At 46.1% G+C, this 25,739-nt stretch overlaps 1 protein-coding gene across 1 annotated transcript in view; it reads left to right on the top strand.

Moving 5' to 3' along the window:
- The window catches only part of LOC140410535 (14-3-3 protein theta-like), a 37,531-nt gene extending 13,744 nt beyond the window's left edge, over positions 1-23,787 (top strand). The window contains exons 3-6 of the mRNA XM_072498761.1: positions 13,745-13,868; positions 14,149-14,312; positions 22,953-23,048; positions 23,576-23,787. Coding sequence (XP_072354862.1) covers positions 13,745-13,868; positions 14,149-14,312; positions 22,953-23,048; positions 23,576-23,644 — 453 coding nt within the window. The 3' untranslated portion in view covers positions 23,645-23,787. The remainder of the gene's footprint in view (positions 1-13,744; positions 13,869-14,148; positions 14,313-22,952; positions 23,049-23,575) is intronic.
- The last annotated feature ends 1,952 nt before the right edge of the window (positions 23,788-25,739 follow it).

The raw sequence follows: 25,739 nt of genomic DNA, 5'->3' as shown, positions 1-25,739 counted from the left end.
AAATATGGAGTTTTCACTTGACAATGTACTGGATTCCAAGTCCGTATCCGTCTATTGTATTATGCAATTAACTGATGAAAGGCATGTTTAGATTTGTGTTCAAGTGGGAATTTTATGGAGGATGAACGTCCCAAGAATAAGGTGTAGGCCAGTCAGTCCCTTGGGCCTGATCTGTTTGTGGCCCCATAACCATTGGTTCCCTTAATCCGAAATGTCTCCACTGCTGTCTGGGGAGGATAATTCCACACTTTAGAATTTCTTATCCATCTTAAATGGAAGGCCACTAATTTCGAATGACAACCCTGTTTCTAGACTAAGGGGAACATCTTATATAGGCAGAACCTGCTTAACCATTTTCCTCTGACAACCCTTCATCTGGGAAACCAGCCTAGTCTCCTGAGCTGCTTCCAGTGCAAGTAAGGGACCAATTGTGTTGATCTCCAAATTTCTTTCTCTCAGTCTGGCCTCAATAAAAGTTGAGACGGATTCGCACGTAAACAGAAGTTTATTTAGCTTGCAAGCTTGAATCATCTTACAGAAATGTAACAGGACATCCAGCCTCTTACACTCCAGAAAACGACTGAACTAACAGACAAAGGGATCTCTGCAAAATCAGTTCAAATGGTATCAAGTTTCACATACTCGACGGACATAGGTCAGCCTATGTCCCTCCTGACCTGTTCGATCTATTCTGATTGGCTCACTTCCAATCCCTTTCTCTGGCCCCTATCAATGAAGCATCACCCTCATAGACACACCTCTTCCTGCTTTTTCCATGCGGTCTCAAATTCCTTTGTCCCTAACTGCAAGAATCAAAGTGGCTTATTTCTACATTACATTAACTAGTAACTCTAAAGTAACTATTTTATATCACATTCGTCAATTGTACCCAGTTCTCCAGATTACAGTCTCACAGCAGTATGTAACTGGCAGTAATAGATACCAACTTTCTACTTGCCTTCCTCGTCACTTGCTGTAGCTCCATACCAACTGAACCTACCAGGAAACCCAGATCCATCACAACAGCAGGGTTGTACAGTCTGTCTCCATTTAAATAATACTACTTTTCTAGTCTTCCTGGAAGTTCTAAATTTGCTAAGAGTTGCAAATTTCAAATTCAGTCACCATTGCCTAGGAGTGTGTCGAAGGCTTGTTTTCAGCAGGCATTTTAGTAGGCATTGAGTTGTTGCCTGAATGTATGGGGTATAACCAGTAGCACTAGGTAAATTGCTCCTATGGAGCTGGTGCATACACGATTGGCCTCTTTCTATCTATGTGTAGCAAATGAGATTATTTTACACAAGCAACTTTTTTTTTCAGTATTCCACTGCATTAGTCCTGACTACCCCTGTCCAACCACCTTCCCCCAAAGTATCATTGTCAACCATCTCTACTGGGATTCATCACTGCTCATCTTGTCCTTTTTTGCAATGAATTACTGCTAAACCTTCTCTCGACCTGTTTGTACCCTCACTCAACCATTGCACAATTATTATCATCCATACATTTCAAATCTAATTTTTATTCTGCATCAAAAATTATCCTGCATTATCATCCTCCCCTGCCAGCAGATTGCTGAATGAGGCCATTCAGCACATAGAGTCTGCACCAGCCCTTGGAAAGAGTCTACTTCAGCCCATGCCTCAACATGGCCAAGCCACCCAGCCTGCAATTCTTTGGACTGTGGGAGGAAACTGGAGGAACCCACGCAGACATGGGAGAAAGTGCAAACTCCATACAGACAGACATCCCCGAGGCCGGAATTGAACCTGGGTCCCTGGAGTTGAGGCACCTATCCAGGTCGCCCACTGCATAAAAACCCATCTTTCTGAGCCTTGTACCCTCTGCTGTTGCCCACACTCTCATTGTTCCCTTGCTCTGCAAAATTCTCTGCTCCTTTTCTTGGGTCAAGAGGTTTGTGGTAAATGCAATTGCATTGATTCAAGTTTCCTTGCCTACTCTAACGATGCTCGTAGAACCCATTCCTTACCAAGGTGGCAGGGAAGCAAAAGCTAGATGGTTTCCATGTTAGAAATGTCTTCCTTTCTTGCCCCCATTCTCGTCTCTCTGTCTCTCGTTCCCAGAACAAAGCAAAGGCTTACATTAAGCTAATACAGATCTAATGCATTTATGATGCTTTGTGTGATTAAGCTTTTAATGCATAACTGAAAGTGACTAGTGCTCTTTCTAGGATGCCAGTATGAAAATGAGTTTTAAAAAATCATGATTTTTAGTGTTAATGTACAACATCTGAAATTTATGCTATGTTCCACTAAAACTGCCAGCAGTCCAAATTATTACATTTTACCAAATATTTAGTTCTCCTCTCCATTATCCCATTCGGTGTCTCCCTTCTCCTGAGCTTCAGTGCAATTGCTCTTTTTACAATTTTAAAAACCTGACACTTGCCCACTTCCTGTTTCTTGCTTTGCTCTTGCAGCTATGAGTTTGCTCATCCAGTCTTTGGAGCGTATGATGTGACTTGAGAGCCTTTTTCATCTAGTGCTTCCTTAAGAACGTAGGAGATTCTGTATGCTGACATTGTTTTTCTGGTGGCAGCCATAGACTGGAAAACTTCTTGTGATATCTTGGCAGCATATATTTGTTGGCAATGAGAGCCATTTCTCTCATTGAATGCTGTTCTGAAGTGCCATGACTAGAGATGCATGCTATCATGACTGCCAACGGATGGCCCCACTTCTAAGAAATTAGTGGTTAAAGATTGATAAGGTGATGCTGGAAACCCAGATTACATTCCATGCCTTTGGTCCACTTTGAACAACACTTGGGAGAACAGCACTGCTTCCACAGCTGAGGGGCAAGGGGTAGTAGGTGATGGGGTTGACTGGATACCATGTGAATTAGTTAATGTTGAGGACTCAGTGGGCTGTTTTTTCCTATACCGTGCCATCCTTTTTTAGGTCTGTCCAGATGGGATGGGGCATAATCCAGAAATGGTAATGGGAGTCTTAATGGTCTGTCTGAATAGATGATTCCGGGAATATCACAAGGTTGTTGCTTGACTAATCTGTGTGGCAGTTATGTTGACACTTTCCTCTGTTAATGAGGAAGGCTTGCAGGGTCAGCAGGGATGTTGTTGCTTCCAGTGCCTAGATCAACGATGGCTAGTCCATCTAGTTTTGATCCTAGACGTGCAGCAGTTTTTAATGCAACTCTGGCTTGGTCAGCCATTTCAGAGAGCTGTTAGTCAATCCTCTAGGTCTGGGTTTCACATGGTACGATAGACTGACACGATGGGTTTTTGCAACAATCCAGTTTTAGTTTCCAGATTTTTCTATTTGATTTGAATTCTCCCAGGATATTTAATGTCTCCAGACCATTCTTCTGTACTTCAATCACATAGGCTGGCTGCTTTGTTGCCTGTATCATGGTTTCAGCTGGGCTGAAGTTTACAAATGGTGGAAGGTAGACCGCTCATTGTCACTCATGAGCTGATTAAATGACATGGGTGAGAATTTCATGAATGTGCTGGATAAATAAATGTAGGTGATGTGGATTGGTGATTTTTATATAGGGTATTGATTTGGAAGCTTGCCTCTGGGTTGACTGACAGATGAGGTGTGTTTTTTAGGGCCTGGCTTTGATCTTTGCGTTTCTATAATTGGAAATTGTGGATTACCAAAAACTAGATGCCTGTGGGAGCCAAGTCACTGCAGTCCCATGTGCACCATGGAGGGAGGAGTTGGAGCATGTATAGTCTATTTGTGTAATTTATTTTAGTTTTAATACCCAACAATAAAGTTTTCACAATTCTATAGGACACAACCATATTACAGTTTGTCAACGAGTACCCAATTCATTTTTTCCCCCAAATAAAAAAGACCATTTTGGCCAATCCACTTAGCCTGCACATCTTTAGGTTGTGGGGGTCCGGCCCATGCAGGCACATGGAGAATATGCAAACTCCACATGGAAAGTGGGTCAGGATCAAGCCAGTAGTGCTAACCACCATGCTGCCCCTGTCATTTTTATCTTTTAAGCTAGTTTGTGTGCCACCCCAACCTTATTTGCAACAAACCGGAACAGTCTGTGGCACTGCTTGCCTCCGTCCAAGTGGAATTCATCGCCAGGAAAGTGAAGGTCATGGCATGACCCTCTTCCCCTGCACCAGCTTGGCAACTCCAATACACCAAGGGCACAGCTATAATCTACAGTCTCAAACTAACACCCAGAACTTGACCAACCACACCCTGCGAACATCTCTCACTCTTAAGAGCTTCATGAACAATTTTAAATTGAATCCGGCTCATCCTGGCACGAGAGCTCACTTGTACAGTATTTTATTCCAGGCCCCTTCACTCTCCAGTACCATTCCCATATCCCCCTCCTCCCATTTCTTTTATCACTGCTGATGGGGCCTTTCCCCTGTAACCACCCACATATATCCAAGATCTTCCCTTCCCCAAGTTCATTGCATAATCTATCCATTGACATATGGCTCAGCACCTGAGGGGGATCTCTTGCGAACAAAGTCCTGCACCTGTTATACCTAAATTCGCTCCCCTCTGGAGCTGGTATTTCTCCAACTTGTCGAACCTATCCTCTGGAAACTGATCCTTGAGCCCCCTCCCTCTACAGCTCCTCCTAGATTGTGTCTATCCCTGACTCTGCACATCTATGATATCTGCAGATTGGTGACAATATAGACATGCCCCCAGTCTGCAGTGCCACCTAAGCTGATTCTAAATTTGAAGGGATGCCACCACTGGGCTTGTCAGAGGTGCTGCAAATTCCTTTATTAAAACATTCTGACCACCATCTGGCCTGGTACTTTCCCTGACTACAGAACCAATGCACATCTCCTGCCCCCCCCCCCCCCCAATGGCACTTCCTGTCCCATCCCCCTCCTCCACCAGGAATTCCCACCTGTCCAAGAATTGCTTCCATCTTAATGCTCTACTGGGGCTCTGCCTCCAATTAAATTGCTGTCCATCCATGGGTCCAGAAGGTAGTTGAAATCTCCCCCTCTGATCAATTGATGAGTCTGTGGCTGCCAACACCATGATAAACTGTCATCCCAATTTGGTGCATAAATATTAACTAAGACTGCTGATGTGCCTGCCAAAACCCCACTTGCCATCACCTACTTGCCTGCCAAGTCAAGCACTCTGCTGGCCACCGTAAAAGCCACCTTCTCTCTGAACAGGATTGCAACCCCTGTAGACTTTGAATCAAATCAAAACCAGAGCCAAATGCCTATCCTGTCCATCTTTTCCTTCGCTCTATCTGATCCTGCACTGTCAATGTGTCTCCTGCAAGAAGACAGCATTTGCCTTCAAACTCTTCAAATATGCAAACAGCAGGGATCTCTTATCTAGGCCATTCAACCCCCTTGTATTCCATGTTGCCATCGTCACGTGGGTTCTCTTTTCTCTTTCTCTTTCTCTTTCCCTCTTACCTCTTCCTCTCCCCCCCCCCCCCCCCCGTCTGACATCCAACAGAGGGAGATCCCTCCAGGTCCAACTGAAATGACTACTGCCTCTATCCCTGCATATCCCTTGCCACCAAGACACCACCACCAGCATACTATACTAACCCCCTCACCCCAAAACAAAGGAGACCTAACTGCCCCAATTCCAGGCTACGTGCTGCAGCCCCCTCCCCCACACTGCTTCTGTTTATAGCATCCCTGCTAGCTTGGAGGACTACACCATATCCAAGCCCCCCCCCCCAAAGGCATGCAATCAAAATTACATTCTCAACATTTAATCCTCCCTAAACCATTCTTAAGTCTTTTGCTGCCTCCCATTCTTAATATTCATAACCTCCTGGTGTATTAAAGTAATGTTCTTATGAATGTGGCTGCAGTTTTGCCAGATAAATCAAACCTCTGGTGTTGCCTTCGCCTTGTTGAAGCCCAAATGTCCTGATGTCTACACATTGGATGACCCTTCCAGCTACAGTCTTATGTGGACTTCACCTACCTCAAACCTGCTCCTTCCCCTGGCATTTATGCAACCAGCCAATTACCACTAGCAGTGGTTCTCCAGCTCTCTGCCTCTGATGCAGTGACTGATGGGCCTGAGATTTCTCAAAAGGCAGTTTCCCGAATGCCTCACTTAATCGGTGGTGCTCATACCATCAACTCTTCATACCGTCAACTCCCTCTGGCAGTCTAACAAATCTTTTTTTAAAGAGGGCATTTTATTCCAAATACAGCAACAGAATACACTCCTCGCAGCTCACACCTCACCCTTATCATCTGTCATCAACCCCCTTTGGTTCTGCCTTGCCCAATCCCACTTGAACCAGACCCAGGCAAGATGGCCTTCCACCTCCGATGACACACCAAACCTGCCACATCCTCTCTTCTCTTTCTCTCCACCCCCCCCCCCCCCCCCTTGGAAACCTGGCTGTCCCGAGTGACCTCCCCGCCACACTTCCATTCACTAGTATGGCAACTGTCACCTGAAGACCCACTTACACACCCACCCCCTTAGATAGTGGCAAAACTATTGATGCAACCATCAAACACACCCCTTGCACGGAAATACACACATTCGTAACCTTTTCAATGGGGGGGAAGGCAATTACACCCGACCCCCCCCCCCCCCCCCCCCCCCCACACCAACCATCCAAAACAACACTAATTCCTAACTTTTGCAGACTTAAATCTGTCCTGTACCACCCCTCCGTTCTCAACGTGTGGTTCCTTATAAATTCATTCCCTTGCGCGGTGCAGTGGTTAGTACTGCATCACAGTGCCAAGTACATGGGTTAATCCCAGCCCCTGGTCACTGTCCATGTGGAGTTTTCACGCTCTGTCTGCATGAGCCTCACCCCCCACAACCCAAAGATATGAAGGATACGAAAGAAAATGCTGGAAACTCTCAGCAAGTCTGGCAGCATCTGTAGGGAGAGAAGAGCTAACGTTTCGAGTCCAATGACTCTTTGTCAAATATGAAGGGTAGGTGGATTGGCCAGGTGAAATTGCCCCATAACTGGGAAAACAACAATTGGATACTCTTTACTTTTTAAAAATAAATAAATTTTTATTTGCCTTCTCTGGCATCTCAAAATAGTCAGTCACCCAGAGTCTGGCTGGGTACAGCACCCTCAATCTGTCGTCTGTACAACACCACTGTTGCCTTGTTGAAACCTGCTTGCCTTTTCACCAGGTCTGTTTGCCCAAAGTCCTCGTATATCTGGACTTCGTTACCCTCCCATTCACAGACTCACTTCGTCCTGGCCCACCTCCAGATCATTATGTCCAAGTCACTGCCTGTGGTGGTTCCCCTGCTCTTGGCTTTGCCTCAATACCTATGGGCCCGGTCCACCACAGGCCTTGCCCAACACTTTTTTTTCTCCTCCACCAACCTAGTCAACATCCTCGATTGTGACATCACTCCATGCCCTCTAACAGACCCATAGTCCAAGTTTTGTTGTCTGGACCTGATCGTCTGCTCTCCACAGTTGACTGCAGTGGCTTGCACAGATCCCCCAGGACCTCTCCTCCAAAGACACAATCCGGTTGCTCTGGTTGGACACCATCTTTTCCACCTACTGGATCACTACCCTTTTTGCACTTCCAAGGCACTTTCCACCCGGTCCAGGGAAGTGCCCCTCAAATCATCTTCGACCAGTCACTGCGCATCTCCTTCCTCTGTCACAATTTGTCCTTGATGAAGCTAATTGTTCCAGGCTCCTCCACAGACTACTCTTCCCACTCTGCCATTTTCACAATTGGTGCTGTGTCGCAGGTCTCCACCAGGTCTTTCACCTTCTGCAGGGTGAGGCGACTTGACCCAGGGCGAAGGGCAGTGGAGTGTTGAAAGCCACAACAAAGCCCAGTCAGCCGGCGATCGTGGGGAGCAGAGGAGGTGACCAGATTCATGCCTCTACCAGGGCAGGCCAAAAACAGCAAGGTGCCAAATTCCAGCCACCCTGAGGTGAGGTCAGCCATGCAGCAAGCCAATGACAGCAAGGCTCAACATTCCCCAATCAAGGCTTGGCCACAGATGGTGAATAAGGCAGGAGGCTGACTTAAAGACCCCAAGCAAGCAATCTAATTAAACCGTCACTTCTAGTTGTGGCCATGGAGCGAGTGGGGACACAAGGTGGTTCCTGTCTGAAAACTGCAAAACAACCTTTACCTAAATGAAACTGGCACCAAAATGATCCAAACCCCCCTCCCCACCACTACCAAACCCAGCACACCATTTCGAAGGAGAAAATGTGAGTGGGGTATTAGAAGGGATGCCAGTGGTGTTGGTGAATGTGTATGCACCAAATTGGGATGTAGATTTTGAGGGCGTTGTTAGCAAGCAGCAACCCCAGACTTGGCCACGTACCAGTTGATTATTGGATATTTTAACTGTGTCCCAGAGCTGAGGGTAGATATATCAAGCCCCAGGTCATTGGGTAAGATAGGAACGGCAAAGTAGCTGGGTGGCTTTATGGAGAAGATGGGTTTGATGGACCCGTGGCGCTTCAAGAACCCAGGAGGGAAGGGAGTATTCCTTCCATGTGTACAAGGTATATTCCAGAATTGACGTTGTGTTGAGCCAGGAGACTTGGACCATGCACCTGATTGGCTGGCGATTCAGCTTGGATTGGTACAGGAGCAGAGGGCAGGGTGGAGGCTTGGTTCGGGGTTGTTGCAGACACTGGGTTTTGTGACTAGGGCTGTTTAAAGATTATGTAGAATTGAACAAAACTGGGATGTCTCAGCAGCCACTTTCAGGGAAGCGCTAAAACTGGTGGTCTATGGGGAGATTATCTTGTTCAAGGCTCTTTGCATCAGTATTCACCAAAGAGGAGGAATTGGTGGATGTTGAGTCTGGAAAAGCCTGGGTCACATTGAGATCCAAAAAGACGTGGTGTTGGGTGTCTTGAAGGTGGTTAAGTCCCCAGGGCCTTACAGAAACCTTTGGATCCTCACTGTCTTCAGGTGATGTCCTGGCAGGCTGGAGAATAGCCAATGTTGTTCCTTTGTCTAAGAAATGTAGCAAGGATAATCCAGGCAACTACAGGCCATCAGTGGGAGGGAAATTACTGGAGAGAATTCTTCGAGACAGGATCTGCTCCCATTTGGAAGCAAATGGACGTATTAGTGAGAGGCAGCATGGTTTTGTGAAGGGGAGGTTGTGTCTCACCAACTTGATAGAGTTTTAGAAGAGGTCACAAAGATGATTGATGCAGGTAGGGCAGTGGATGTTGTCTATATGGACTTCAGTAAGGCCTTTGACAAGGTCCCTCATGGTAAACTAGTACAAAAGGTGAAGTCACACGGGATCAGGGGGGAGCTGGCAAGATGGATACAGAACTGGCTAGGTCATAAAAGGCAGAGTAGCAATGGAAGGGTGCTTTTCTAATTGGAGGGCTGTGACTAGTGGTGTTCCACAGGGATAGTGCTGGGACCTTTGCTGTTTGTAGTATATAGAAATGATTTGGAGGAAAATGTAACTGGTCTGATTAGTAAGTTTGCAGACGACACAAAGGTTGGTGGAATTGTGGATAGGGATGAGGACTGTCGGAGGATACAGCAGAATTTAGATTGTTTGGAGACTTGGGCGGAGAGATGGCAGATGGAGTTTAATCCGGACAAATGTGAGGTAATGCATTTTGGAAGGTCTAATGCAGGTAGGGAATATACAGTGAATGGTTCAACCCTCAGAATTGACATATCTAGGTGTACAGGTCACTGAAAGGGGCAACACAGGTGGAGAAGGTAGTCAAGAAGGCATACGGCATGCTTGCCTTCATTGGCCGGGGCATTGAGTATAAGAATTGGCAAGTCATGTTGCAGCTGTATAGAAGCTTAGTTAGGCCACACTTGGAGTATAGTGTTCAATTCTGGTCGCCACACTACCAGAAGGATGTGGAGGCTTTAGAGAGGGTGCAGAAGAGATTTACCAGAATGTTGCCTGGTATGGAGGGCATTAGCTATGAGGAGCGGTTGAATAAACTCTGTTTGTTCTCACTGGAACGAAGGAGGTTGAGGGGCGACCTGATAGAGGTCTACAAAATTGAGGGGCATAGACAGTGGATAGTCAGAGGCTTTTCCCCAGGGTAGAGTGGTCAATTACAAGGGGGCATAGGTTTAAGCGGTAAGGTTTAGAGGAGATGTACAAGGCAATTTTTTTTTTTTTTTTTTTATAAAAACAGAGGGTAGTGGGTGCCTGTAACTCGCTGCCGGAGAAGATGGTGGAAGCTGGGACGATAATGACATTTAAGTGGCAGCTTGACAAATACATGAATAGGATGAGAATAGAGGGATATGGACCCCAGAAGTGTAGAAGATTTTAGTTTAGACTGGCAGCATGGTCGGTGCAGTCTTGGAGGGCTGAAGGGCCTGTTCCTGTGCTGTACTTTTCTTTGTTCTTTGTTTGACAGGAAAAGGAGGGGGGGAATATGAATGGCATAGTGGAGGCAGATGGGGTGTACTGGAGGGTGGCCACCATGGAGGGATTGGTGAGGAGGAAAATATTACCGGGATAATTTGATAGGCTGACAGCAGGACAGCTGCTTGGGGCAAGAGGTGCAGTGCGAATAAGAGGAGAGTCGAATGTTAGCGCACCAGCTGCAGAGGCAGGCAAAGTCAGGGGCAGAGGATATGGTGTGATGTTGGCATGGGGGAAAAGTGAATGAGGCTTGTAGGGATTATTATAAGGAGCTGTATAGGGCTGCCCTGGGGGTGAAGAGGGGGGTGTGGGGCTGTTTTTAGATGAACTGGAGTTTCCACATCTGAAAGTAGAGAAGAGGCAGGTGCTAGAGTAGCCCCTGGTGCTTGGGGTGATATTAGTTTGTACAAGGGGTCTAAAAGCCCTGGGGCCTGGTGGCTAGCCAGTGGAAGTCTAGAAGGCGTTTGTGACGGACCTGGCACCCCATCTCTTGGGAACTTTAATGAGGCTTGGAGAAGGGGGAGCTGCTGGAGACGATAACACAGGCAATGATCACATTGATACCAAAAAGGGGAAGGACCTGTTGGAACGTGGGTCATGTAGGCCCATATCGCTGTTAAATACAGATGTGAAGTTGGTGGTGGGAAGGATGGACGTTTGTCTCCTGGGGTTGGTTGCAGAAGACCAACCCGGCTTTGTGAAGGCCAGGCAGCTTTCTAGTAATACAAGGAGGCTGTTGTGATTATGACTCCATCAGAAGCTCGGGCACCAGAGGTAGTAGTGTCCATGGATGCAGAGAAGGCGTTCGACTGGGTGGAGTGACCTGGGAAGGTTCAGGTTTAGGCTGAAGTGGCATAGGTGTGCTGTAATGTGGTACTGAGGGAGAGTGTGGCCAATGACATGGGTTCACAGAACTTTGAACTGTACCGGGGAACAAGGTGGGGGTGCCTGCTGTGACCACTGCTGTTTGCGCTGGCTATAGAAGCTCTGGCAATGGCTCGGAGAGGGTCGGCAGAGTGGCAAGGAATTAAGAGGGGACAAAATGGTTGGCACAGTTGCTTCACAGCTCCAGAATCCCAGGTTCAATTCCCGGCTGGGTCACTGTCTATGCGGGGTCTGCACGTTCTCCGTGTCTGCGTGGGTTTCCTCTGGGTCCTCCGGTTTCCTCTCACAGTCCAAAGATGTGCAGGTTGGGTGGATTGGCCATGTTAAATTGCCCTTGGGGTCAAAAAAAAATTAGGTGGTGTTTCAGGGATAGCTTGGAGGCGTGGACTTGGGTGGGGTGCTCTTTCCATGGGCTGGTGCAGACTCAATGGGCCAAATGGCCTCCGTCTGCACTGTAAATTCTATGATTAAAAAGGGAGCATTGGAGCTTGGACCTGCTGGAGAGCATGGAGAGGATCATGGGCCTGTTGGGGAAGCGAAGTGTTCCTGGTGAATGAGTTGGGTCAGTCAGCCAATTTAGGGGGGGTGCCGAGTGAGACTGGTTCGGATTCTGGGGATTCGGGTCGTGAAGGAATGGCTGATGCTTCACAAATTGAATTTAACAAAACTGGTGGAGGAGGATAGGGGGGATCTCCAGAGGTGGAATATGCTGCACTTGGCTATGGCAGAGAGGGTCCAAGTGGTGAAGATAAACATTCTGCCTCTTATTCCAGACAATCGCAAACTTTATACCGAAGGCCACCTTTTGGAAACTGGACACCATTATTTCGGACTTTGCATGGGCAGGGAAGGTGCCAAGGGTTAGGGGGATCCTGTTGGAGGCAACAAAGAAAAGAGCAACCACCCATCCCCCACAGTAGGATGCAGGACAATGGGCCCCAGATGAAAAAAAGCCAAAGGAACAAAAACGCCTCGAGTTCAATGTCCTCCTTCTCCTGCCCATTCACTGTCCCTCAAGCTCCATTGCTCCCTCCGGCCATTTCAAGTCACCCATAGGCGAGCTGGGTACAGCACCCCAAACTTCACCCCCTTCTTGAGGGCAACCTTTACTTTATTAAACCCTGCTCTCCTCTGCACCCAGGCCCTGGAACACCTGAAATTCACTGCCCTCCCAGGTACATCACCTCGTCTGCCTGGCCCACCTCAGGATCTGTTCCTTATCCAAAAACCGGTGCAGCAGCACCACCATGGCCCTTGGCAGCTCGTTACCCTGCAGCTTTCTCATCAGCCTCTGGTCCACCACCAAGGGACGTTCATAGCCAGCCCCCCCCCCCCCCCCCCCCCCCCCAGCAACTTGTACTGTACAAGCCAGCGTCTGCTCATTTGCTGCCCTCCAGTAGCCGCACAATCCTCAGACTGTTTCTCTAAATCCTCCACCTTCTCCTGCAGCCGCCTCTTGCGCATCACCCCCAACTTGGCCTCCATCGAGGTGAGCTGCTTCCTGTGCTCCCCCACTGTCTCCTCTACCTTCTGGATCACCTGGCTGAGTTTCCAGGTGGCCAATCCCTGCTGAAATGGGGTCTATTGTCCTTGCCAGGTCCTCGAGTCTCCTTCCTCTGCTGGGTGAACTTCTCATTCAAAGAGGTCCACCAGCTGCTCCATCGACCTCTGACTTTGGGGCCGGACCCTTTCCCTCTGTGGTGGGACACCCTCTTCTTCCACCACTTCTGCACCTTTTGTTCCTCGATGCATCACCCGTTAACTAGGGAAGAGGTCCACTAACAGGAGCTACCAAATGTGTGACCACTCATGGCTGCTACTGCAAGTCCCAGTGGCCTTTTTCAACATTTTTGACATTCTTCTTGTCACCTTTCTGTTCTCCACACCAGTCTACTGGGTTAGAATCCAAAATCCAGGGGGGGCACAGTGGAGCAGCGGTTAGTACTGCTGCCTCACTGCACTGAGGACCCGGGTTCAATCTCGGCCCCGGGTCACTGCCCATGTGGAGTTTGCACATTCTCCTGTGTCTGCATGGGTCCCACCCCCACAACCCAAAGATGTACAGGTCGGTGGATTGGCCACCTAAATTGCCCCTTAATTGAGGAAGAAATAATTGGGCACTGTAAATTTATTTTAAAAAACACTCTTCAAACCAGGCAAACGGGAATCAAAATAGGGACCCTGGTAGGAGCCACCTTTTGTGCAACCTGCTTCCACATGCTCTCACCAGCAGTCTCCCTGGAATCCTACTGGAATGATTTGTGGAAAACTGTCTGTTTGTCATCCAATGTTAATGATTTTCTACCGATCCATGATCTGCTAATTGTGAAGCTGTTAGTCGGTATTGGTTTGTGGCAGAATCTCCTCCCTTCCCTGAAACTAGACCCAAACTGATGGCTAAGATTTCCATGCAAGTTTTAGTACTTCTGAAATAGGCTCCTGTTTTGAATCCAGATCTTAAATTTTGTTGTTGTTGGTTTTCTTTTTTTGTTTAGAGGCTGTTGGATGATTACCTGATTCCCAAGGCTAGTAATCCAGAAAGCAAGGTCTTCTACCTGAAAATGAAAGGAGATTACTTTCGGTACCTTGCTGAAGTTGCTTCTGGAGACAATCGGAAAAGTAAGTATTAAAAAAAATTCTTGCCATAGTAAATTTCTATACTGCAATGCTTGTGACAAAGGTGTTTTTGCTGAAGGTGTACAGAAGATTATGCCCTATGTTCTGGTTAATTTGGTGTGTCAATGAATGGATTTGAATGTCAACTAGCATCTTCAATATAGACAACTGCAGATTTGGAAATTAGGACATTATCTGTTTGTTAGCGTTTGCATCTTTTGCTGAATTAATATTATTTTACAAGACATGGCGTTCTTCAATTAAAATATTTTTTTGTTTGCAGAAGCGATAGAAAGCTCTCAAACTGCTTACCAAACAGCCTTTGATATTGGTGATGAACATCTATCATCAACACATCCAATCCGTTTGGGTCTTGCCCTTAATTTCTCTGTGTTCTACTATGAGATTCTCAACTCTCCCTCTGATGCCTGTAACCTGGCAAAAAAAGTAAGTTGTACACAAATTCAGCTTAGTTTATGAATAGATTGTCTGATATGCACATGTAAATTGTGATGTTTGAAAATCTTCCTCTGGCATATCCATTCCCGATGGTCCTGGGTCTTGATGCTGAGGCCCAAAACCTAAGTGGCAAATGTGCAAACGTCGGCTGAAGCTGCTGAATAATCTAGGCCAAATACTTTTCAGGCAGTGTCTGACCCAGTGCTCATTTGAGTACACGTGCACTGGAAGTGGGGCTACTGGATCACTACCCAGATGAACATTGAGCCTGAGACTGTGTGACAGGCCAAATGGGCTTGATATCAAGGATAGCTAGCCTTGGTCTAAAAGTTGGGAAAGATTTATAAAGCCTTATCACAGCTCCAAAATTGCTTGATTTTACTCCTTTCATCATTCACATACCAGCAACAGCTGTGGTGCAATCCAAGCACTGATCCATGGTTGAGATGACCATAAGACATCGAGCAGAATTAGGCCACTTGGCCCATCAAGTCTGCTCCGCCATTCAACCATTCAACCATGAAATGAAATGGAAATGAAAATCGCATTGTTACAAGTAGGCTTCAAATGAAGTTGCTGTGAGAAGCCCCTAGTCTCCACATTCTGGCGCCTGTTTGGGGAGGCTGGTACAGGAATTGAACCGTGCTGCTGGTCTGCTTTAAATACCAGCAATTTAGCCCAGTATGCTGAACCAGCCCCAGATATTTTCTCTTCCCCATAAACCCCTGATCCCCTTTTTCATCAAGACCCTATCTATCTCTGTCTTAAAGACATTCAGTGATTTGACCTCCACAGCCTTCTGTGGCAAAGAGTTCCACAGATTCACCACCCTCTGGCTGAAGAAATCCCTCATCTCTGTTTTAAAGGATTGTCCCTTTAGTCTGAAATTGTGTCCTCTGGTTCTAGTTTTTCCTACAAGTGGAAACATCCTCTCCACATCCACTCTATCCAGGCCTCGCAGTATACTGTAAGTTGCAATTAAGATCTAAGTCTGACCAGAGCCTTAAACAGCTTCAGAAGTACATCCCTGGTCTTGTATTCTAGCCCTCTTGACATGAATGCTAACATTGCATTTGCCTTCCTAACTGCAGACTGAATCTGCACATTAACCTTAGAATTGTGAACAAGGACTCCGTCCCTTTGTGCCACTGGTTTCCTAAGCATTTTCCCATTTGGAAAATAGTCTATGCCTAAATTCCTCCTTCCAAAGTGCATAACATAGAACAGAGTGCAGAAGGAGGCCATTCGGCACATCGAGTCTGCACCAACCCACTTAAGCCCACACTTCCACCCTATCCCTGTAACCCAATAACCTCTCAAACTTTTTGGTCACATACCTTTCTAAAGAATAAAGGGATTCGGGGATATGGTGTACGGGCCGGAGAATGGAGCTGAGTCCACAAAGATCAGCCATGATCTCATTAAATGGCGGAGCAGGCTCGAGAGGCCAGATGGCCTCCTCCTGTTCCTAGTTCTTAAGGGCAATTTATCATGGCCAATCCACCTAACCTTCATGTATTTGGACTGTGGGAGGAGACCAGAGCACCTGGAGGAAACCCACGCAGACATTGGGAGACCACCGACAGTGACCCAGATGGAATTGAACCTGGGACCCTGGTGCTGTGAAGACCGTGCTATCCACTTGTGCTACTGTGCTGCCCTCACACTTTTCCACATTGTATTTCATTTGCCACTTCATTGCCCACTCTCCTAGCTTGCCCAAATCCTTCTGCAGCCCCTTTGTTTCCTCGATACTACATGTCCCTCGACAGATCTTTTATCATCTGCATCATCTGGAAACTTAGCAACAGTGCCTTCAGTTCCTTCTTCCAGGTCATTAATGTATATTGTGAAAAGTTGTAATCCCAGCACGGACCCCTGAGGCACACCATTAGTCACTGGCTGCCATCCTGAAAAAGACCCCTTTATCCCCATGGCCTTCCGCCAGTCAGCAAATCCTCTATCCATGCCAGGATCTTGCCCTAAGGCAGGTTAAAAAGAACTCCCATCTAGCCACTGATGAGACTACTGCTTGGCTCTAAAATTAGCAGGGCAAAATGGCGAAAGGCTAGCCTGAATCTGCTCTTCCTCCACCTGTTAATTTCCATTTGCAAATTTAGCAACCACAAATTGATCTCCCTGTAAGGGTGATGAAGCTTTGGAGAGTACATATGATAGTGTTCAAAGTAGCTATTCTTGTGAAAAGATTTTTTTCCAGAAATAATCACCTGAAGTTTGAGGCATAAATATAAAATGACTGCTTTGGGTGATAAAGATATGGAGTCACTTAATTAAACCATCAGAATCTAATAAAGAATGGCTCATCATGAATTGAAGGCACTGGGCTGCAAAAGCTATAGGCCCTAACCATGCCAATTCTAAAGATGTATTCCAGTGCCAAGTTGTTCCAGTACAGCTACGACACTGGCATCAACCCAGCAAATTTGCCCAGGTATGCTCTGGACACCAGAAATGGACAAATTCAACCTAGCCAATTGCAGCCCATCTAAAGTGAGGAAAAGAGTAATTAATTGCACTACCAAGTAGCACTTATTCAGCAATAACCTGCTGACGTTTACGTTCTACCAAGGTCGCTCAGCTCCTGACCTCATTACAACCTTTTATTTTTTGGACAAGAGAGCCGAACTCCAGAGGTGAGTACTGCCATTGACATCAAGGCAGCATTTGGCCAATTATGACACCCTGCAGCTCTCTGAAAAATAGGGGAGTCACACCTTGCATAAAGAAAATGGTTATGCTGGTTGGAGGTCCATCTCCTTTCCAGGACATCATTGCAGGCAATACTGAGCAATGACCATCCTCCATCATTGGGTCAGAAGTGGGATGTTCTCTATTATCCTGAAGCAGTGCTGTCCAAATGCAGCAAGATCTGGACATTATCCAGACTTGGGCTGACAAGTGGCAAGTAATGCATGTGTGCCAGGGAATGACATGTCCAACAACAGATAATCTTAACTATTGCCCTCTGACATTCAATGGCATTACCATTGCTGAATCCCCCACTATCAACATTGAGGTTTGCTCTTGACCAGAAACTAAACCAGGCTAGCTGTATAAATACTGTGGCTGCAAGAGCAGGCTAGGAATCCTGCAGTGAGTAACTCCCTGACTCTGCGAAGCCTGTCCACAATCTGCAAGGCAAGTCAGGTGTGACTGAATACACTCTACTTGTTTGAACACTCGAAGCTCAACACCATCCTGGACAAAGCTAGATGGATGGATGGCCTTTGCACAAACATTCAATCCCTCCCGCACTGCCATGGTCTTTATGTGTACCATCCGCAAGGTGTGCTGGAGGTAGGCTCCCTAGGCAGCTCCTTGCCAAACCAATGACTGCTACCATTTAGAAGTACAAGGGCAGCAGACACATGGAAACACTGTCTGGAGGTTCCCCTCCAGTCACACACCATCCTGACAAATATATCTCACTTCCTTCACTTGCTGGGCCAAAATCCTGAACTCCTCAACAGCTTGCTTTCACTCTGCATGACTACACTACATCTTGAAATGCCTGGCTTAGTTTCAGTCCGTGGATGCTTGAATCTCAGCTTTTGAGATGGTGATCAGAACTCTTGCTTCGAGGAGTAACATTAAGTCAAAACTGAATTCTCCATCAAATGGTTGAGTGACTTGATGATTATAAAATTGGAATCTTGCAACAGCAACGTAATATCAAGAAGATGGAACTGGAGGAGCTCACCAGCATGGAGCTGCAGAGCTTTTGGGAGCAACTTTAGTCTGCAGTACAGATCTCTAATGCCCAGCACAATTTTGCAAATGATTACTCAAGTCGCCTGATTTGAGCCGCAATTACAAATTTTGGAGGTGACATCTGCTGCTGATCCTCTGATTCCAGTAGCCCGTTTCAGTGCTCTTGGACAGTCAATATCTCCAATGCACACCCAGTGACCTGTTTGGCTTCTGCCAAATTGGAAAACAAATATTCATTGATTTATAGAATTAAATTATTTATTTCACATGCAGAAAACTGTTCAGATTCATTTCTATGCAATTTTAAATGCTGTAAACAATTACACACCTTTGAATCTGAATTTTTCTCTGGCTCCACCAATATATTTGGTCCATTTTTAGTATGCATCAGTAACTGCACTGTCTGTGCATATGAAATTTGTATCACCACTCCTTGGGTAAAGAGATTATTTGATCTGTTAAAAGCCATCTTTCTGCTCCTTTCGGGAACATTCCCACATATGGAAACGATAGAACCTGAGCCTGCTCAGTCTTATGCATTTCTGTTCCAGTAATAACTATGTCAACCTGGCTCCTGCTATAAAATTATTTCCATTTAAATGGACCAAGGCTTTATCCTAACTCATGCACTTTATAAAAAAAAAAAATTAAATTAAAATGTTTTCATTGGTTTTCACATTTTGTTACACATTCAGTTTGTGAAGTTACAAGTTGCAGATCCTGATGCCGATTGCCAGCTGAATAGGATTCTTTTGCAGGTGATTAGGAAGCAAAGGCTGGGGTGTCAGCCCACCCTCCCCAATAAGAGTTTTTTCGCTACTGCGACCCTGAAGGCTGCCCCTTTTTGGGCATGGCTCAACCCTCACCCCCGCAACCTTGGACAGTGCCTCAAAGAAGGTTGTCCAGAATCCAACCAGACCGAGGCAGGCCCAGAACATGTGGATGGCTGGGCCACCATTCTCATTTGTCCTCCAGCTCTGGGAAGAACCTGCTTATTTGGGTTCTGGTTATGTGTGCTCTGTGCACCACCTTTACCTGCATTAGGCTCAGCCATGCATGTGGCGGTCGAGTTTACCCTGTGTAGTGCCACAATTCAGACGCGCGCGCGCACACACACACACACACACTAGTTTGTCCACGTGCTGAAGGCCTTGTATGTCGATCGGGCAGAATCTGGGCAGTACATACGTTTTGATCGTCGGCACTCTTCCTGCTAGTGAAAGTCGGGTGTGCTCCACCTCTGCAGGTCCATTTTTGACTCCCTCCACTAGACTCGCCAGTGTCCAGTCATGGGCTATTTGGATCCCCAGGCAGCAGAATTTGGTTTTGGCTTGTTTGAATGATAGTTCCTCCAGCTCTGTCTCTCTCCCTTGAGGGTTCATCGGGTAGATTTCACTCTTGCTTGGGTTGTGTTTGTAGCCCAAGAAGGCTCAACTTTAGGAGCTTCATGATCCCTTTCATGCTGACCTGGGAATTACAGCAGCAGGGACAGTGGGCATCCCTGCTTTGTGCTTCTGTGCAGCTGGAAGTATTTGGAGCTGGTGGAGTTTGTCCTTGCGCTCACCATGGGAGAGCTGTACAGGAGTTTCGCCGAAGTCCAGTACCTCCTAGGTACTTCCACTTGACTCTGTCGTAGGCCTTTTCTGCATCCAGAGAGACTATCACTTCTGGTGTTCTCGCCCCAGATGGGGTCATTACCACATTCAGCAGGTGCCTGATCAATGTCAGCTGCCTGTCTGGTCCTCCGCGACCACCTCTGGCACGTAGCTCTCCAGCTGCTTAGCCAGGGTTTTTGCCAGGACTTTCGCATCTACATTGAGTAGCGAGATGGGCTTGGAGGAACTGCACCTCTGGTCTTTGTCCTTTTTGGATATCTGTGATATTGAGTTTGTGGTAGTGTTGGTGGCAGGGAGCCCCTTTACCAGCGAGTCTGCAAGTATGGGGCCAGTGTTGTTGCAAATCCTTTGTGAAGTCCACTGATGTACACACCCCAGTAGAAGGTTGATCCTTTCAGGCATGGTGACCAGTCTGCTGTTGTCTCTTAACCTGTGCTATTTTCCTTGTGGCTGCCTCAACTGTCACCCATGTTCATAAAAGGTCCTTCGTGTCTGGTGGAGCTGGTTGACTGCTTTCCTTGTAGAGAGCAGGTCAAAGTCCATTTGTGGCTGTTTCCTCTACATTAGTAGCTCTCTGGTCGGGGCCGCAAGACAACTGTTGGTCCACCTTCTGTATGGAGTCGACCAGTTGCTGCCCTCTCTATCTCTGCACGCTTTATACACAAGTTCTCCCTTTAGCACTACTTTAGTGTCTCCCAGAACGTGGAGGGTGAGACCTCTCCATTCTGGTTGTTGATAGCGTACCCATCTATGGCCTGTGATGTCCTTTTGCAGAATGCTTTTTTGGCTAGGAGGGCAGTGTTCAACTTCCATTTTGGAGGGAGGGGGAGGGGGGGGGGGCATTGGGCCTGGCCTGTCTCCAACTTTGCATCCATGCAGTGTGTTGCATCCGAGATTGATTGCAGAGTATTCTGCTCCTATTACATTGGAAGCACTGCTTTTCCCACTAAGTAGATCCAGGAGAACTCCTTTTCCTCTTGGTGTGAACCTCCATGGGTCCACTGCCACAAATGGTCCTTTGTGGGTGTGCTCCTCGGGATTTCCCTTTTTTGTTAGGGTGTCATCCAAAATGGCTGTGGTCACCATACGCACGGTAGCATGGTAATACGGTGGTTGGCACAGTTGCTTCACAGCTCCAGGGTCCCAGGTTCGATTAAAGCAAATTACTGCAGATGCTGGAATCTGAAATTAAAGAAAATGCTGGAAAATCTCCGCAGGTCTGGCTGCATCTCGGGAGAGCAAAAGGGCCAACGTTGAGTCCAATGACTTTGTCAAAGCTTGGTGCAATTCAAATGCTTTGATAAAGTAATTGGACTCAATGTTGGCTCTTTTTCTCTCCCTACAGATGCTGTCCGACCTGCTGGGATTTTCCAGCATTTTCTCTTTCACCCAGGTTTGATTCTCGGCTTGATGTACGTGCGGCGTCTGTACATTCTCTCCGTGTCTGCACGTTCTCCCCGTATCTGCGTGGGTTTCCTCTGGGTGCTCCGGTTTCCTCCCACAGTCCAAAGATGTGCAGGTTAGATGGATTGGCAGTGCTAAATTGCCCTTGATGTCCAAAAAGGTTAGATGGGATTACGGGGACAGGGTGGAGGTGTGGGATTAAGTAGGATGCTCTTTCTAAGAGCCGATGCAGACTTGATGGGCCAAATGGCTTCTTTTTGCATTGTAAATTGTATGGTGTTCCTTTGCCATAGAACATAGTGCAGAAGGAGGCCATTTGGCCCATCGAGTGCACCGACCTACATAAGCCCTCACTTCCACCCTATCCCTGTAACCCAATAACCCCTCTTCACCTTTTTGGTCACTTTTAAGAGTAATTTATCATGGCCAGTCCACCTAACCTGCCCATCTTGGGACTGGGAGGAAACCGGAGCACCCAGACGAGTCACTGGGAGAACGCGGAGACTCCGCACAGAGTGACCCAGCAGGGAATCTAACCTGGGACCCTGGTGCTGTGAAGCCAGTGCTTTCCACTTGTTGTGCTACAGTGTTTGTTTTTGTTTTTGTTGGGAGGGTGGGGTTTGATTGGTCTGTGGATCCTGTACACCAGCCCCCTCCCATGATGAGTCTTTGGTGTGTGCCTATCTGGGATGTCCGCCATGGTCTTTTTCCTGAATTATGTGTCGTTGCCTGTTTCTTCTCTCTCTCTTCCTCTCACCCCCCCCCCCCCCCCCCCCCCCCAGCCCTTGTTCTGTAGGGCAAATGGTCCTTGTGGGTGTGTTCCTCGGGATTTCCCATTTTTGTTAGGGGGTCATTCAAAACTGCTGTGGTCACCATACTCTCCATGATCCGGGGTTTCCCTTTTTCCAGGGGCCATCAAAGCACACTATTTTGGGTTTAAAGCTCCTCGTTTCCAGGAGGAGAGCCACCTTTGTCTGCTCAGCACACATCCACGTCACTGAAACGTACTAGAGATTTCTACCCTTCAGACGAAGACTATTTCTCAAAGTACGAATCCCCTCTTCTGGAATTGCATAATGCATCAACATTTCTAAGGGGAATTCTGGCCATTGGAGGTGCGAAGGACACTATTTATCCTGATGACCCTACTTGCATGATTCCAGATCTAAAAAATGTGAAAGTTGTCCCTGCAAAATACACTAACTGAGCCCAGATGGTTAACCATTTCTTCAAGCAGTCTGTCTCAGTCTATCATTTTCTTCATCAAGCAACTTGTGCCTTCTCTCATTGTGGCAGTCCTTGCTTTAGAATGACAGATCACACTAACAGTTGGCCAACTTCTTCTGAAGAAATACGAAATATTGGACTTCAGTAAATCCCTGACTCCTTTTTATTGAAGTCATGCTCTTGAGCCCATTTCCCTTATCCCTCTTTATTATGTATGCAAAAGGAGTGATATTGCAAAGCCTCTTTTCCAGTGTGGAAACCGACCCTCTGATTTTACCTTTTTTAGTTTGCTATGAGGGTTATTTGGAGGTTTGGAACATTCCCAACCACTGCTTGTCAAGGCTTCAAATCAAAAGCTTTGTTTATAGTAGTGAGAAATCAAGGCTGTTTAAATTGATTTTTCCCCCCTTGTGTTTAACAGCAGATTTATTTGTTCACAACCATTTGCAGTTTAGTATAAACTCTTTGTTTATTTGCTAGCTTATTTTGCTTGACTTCAGTCCAACAGAATGACGTTAGGCTGACCTGGATAGAAATGTAGTTAACTTTATTCTGCTTTTCACCAGCTCCGCTGTGTTGAGGAGCCATTACAGCAATCTTTGTGTAATTTTCCCCCCTCCCCCTAACATTATCTGTTTCCATCTATTAGGCATTTGATCAAGCTATTAAAAAACTGGATGTTCTCCAAGATGATAGCTATAAAGACAGCACCCTCATTATGCAGTTGCTTAGAGACAACCTAACGGTAAGTTTTTTTTTTTCTTATTTTAATGAATATTGAAGCTGCAGGACTTTGAACATTTAAAACAAAAAATACTTGCACTTGAAGAATTCCAATGTGTGGAGTTTTGTATAGACAGTCCTGCAAATTTGATATATAGTTTGCATGGGGAGGTAGAGGATTGCATGGATAACACGTCAGTTTTGCCAATTTAACAAATAACATTGACTAATGAAATGGAGACTTTTTTAAACTGCATGTCATCTAGCAAGAAATTCATTTTGTGACCATATTAAACTGGAGCATTACATTATTTCACTCAGATGTGACTCCAAATGCTTACTGTTATTTGTGGTTTGTGCATTAGGAAAAAGCTTGAGAATAGTGTTTTTAATGACAATTGTTTGGCTCCTTGGCATTAAATGTATATTTCCAGTTGCAGAGTGGATTCTTTTCTAGCAGTGTTGAAAATACTCCCATTTGTATTTAATTTGAGACGTGCATAAATGAGAATCTGAGTAACGTTTTTTTTTTTTCCCCCCTCTCTCTAGTTGTGGTCAAGTGAGAGTCCGGCACCAGCTGATGAAACATGCACAGCTGAGCCTGAAGATAACAACTAAATGCACATGGTCCAACCCCCGAAATCTTTTTACACATCTCCATTCCTTACTGCTCCACTGAAAATACCTATAGCAATTTAAACATCAGAACTGTATGGAATAGTTGTATGGAAAATCCCCAATTTAGTCTTTATATATACACACCACTGCATTTTAAAGAAAAAGTTCATTCCTTGGTTTGTGTTGGTTGTCTGCCTTCCTGGTGTGCAGTTTCTGCTGTAGAAGCATACATAGTTTGACTTTATAACATTAATAACCTCCGTGTAGAGGTGAGAATGTTTAATATTATAAAGAAATACTTGGCCGTGTTTGTTTTGTGAACATAATTGGTAGAAATTTGCTGCACTGTCGGTAATTCGGTTATACTGCATTTTTCTTTTTCGGTGCTTGCTCCCATTCTCAACCTCCAGTTCCAAGTAATCCTGCTGGTATTGGCTTGTGTGCATTCTCTACTTTTTTTTCCCTCTATGAAATGCATATACACTTTACAGCAACTTGGCATAATTCAGCAGAGTAGCTGTTGCACATATGCCTTTATTCTGCAGGAGGACTGACCTAATGTTCTGCAATAAAATGACTAGTTATTTTCTAGAGGCTGAAGGCATCTAATGTACAATCAAGTTGAAGAAAAAGTACCTTGATTCTGGAATTCTGTGAATCTTCACTTTTTAAAAAAAAAAAACTGTCCACGGTCATCTGGTATTCACTTGTGTACTGTTACAGCATGTTTCTGCTAAAGTTTGAAGTTGTACTTGTGAATGGTCACAAAGCAGAACTTTTTGATACACTGGAATGGGAAACATTCATTGTACCCACTAAGCATAGTATTTCTTTGCCGGTTTATGTACACAAGGGGGTATTCAGTGAGATTTGGACCACTAATTACTAATCATTTATCGTAATCCCCAAGCCTTGTGGAAATGTTAATGCCCTATAACATGAAATAAATGATGTTTTGTAAACCATATGTTGCTTGTCTAACTCCATCCTTTTAGGTGTTTATAATGTATGCTTAAAAATTTGCATCGCTGTTTCGGTTGAACCAATAGTACTATCCATATTAGTGATATTTAAACTATTTAAAAATTCCTAAATATGCAAAATCACAGAACTGAGGGTGGCATGCGGCGCAGTGGTTAGCACTGGGACTGCACCGCTGATTGGACCTGGGTTTGAATCCTGACCCTGGGTCACTGTCCGTGTGGAGTTTGCACATTCTCCCCATGTCTGTGTGGGTTTCACCCCCACAACCCAAAGATATACTGCTTAGGTGGATTGGCCATGCTAAATTGCCCCTTAATTGAAAATAAATAAATAAAATAAAATCAGTCTGTCATTTTAGCTGCTACTTTAGGTCCCTTAACTTTTTTTTTGCATTTAAAATATTTTTATTAGGGTATTTGCAAATTTTTATAATAATAGTAATTCCATGAACATGGTGCTTTTTTTTCTCTCTCTTTCTCCCCCCCCCCCCCCCCTTGGTATCCTGCTTCTGCTGACAGTTTAATCTTCTCCGAGAAAGTCTATGAACGGCTGCCACCTGAGTGAACCCTACCATTGACCCTCTTAAGGCAAACTTTTATTTTCTCAAGACTGAGAAACCCAGCCATGTCACTAACCCAGGTCTCTACACTCGGTGAGCCCTTACACTCGGGTGGGGGGGGGGGGGGCTTCGAGTCCCTCCACGTTAATAAGATCCATCTCTGGGTTACCAGGGAGGCAAAGGCCAAGACATCGGCCTCTTTCGCCCCTGAACTCGAGGCTCTTCCGACACCAAAGATCGCCACCTCCGGACTCTGCACCACCCCTGTTCTGTGCCAGAACCCTTTAAGCTTCGGGCATGCCCAGAACATGGGGACATGGTTTGCTGGGCTTCCTGCATGCCTCTCACCTGTCCTCTATCCTGAAAAACATGCTCATCCAGGCCACAGTTAAGCCTGGCATATGATGAGGATGTATTAACCCTACTTAGGGCATTTGCCCACAGCCCCACCTCTCGCCTCCTAGCTCGTCCTCCTACTTGCCCTTCAGCTCCTCCACCGGGGTTTCCTCTGCATCCCACAGCTCCTGGTAAAATCTGATATCTTCCCCTCTC

Source organism: Scyliorhinus torazame, chromosome 4 (genome assembly GCF_047496885.1).
Source record: "Scyliorhinus torazame isolate Kashiwa2021f chromosome 4, sScyTor2.1, whole genome shotgun sequence".
NCBI classification, from domain to species: Eukaryota; Metazoa; Chordata; class Chondrichthyes; order Carcharhiniformes; family Scyliorhinidae; genus Scyliorhinus; species Scyliorhinus torazame.
The sequence above is the reverse complement of the archived record's forward strand: the minus strand, read 5'-3'. Positions and strand labels throughout refer to the sequence as shown.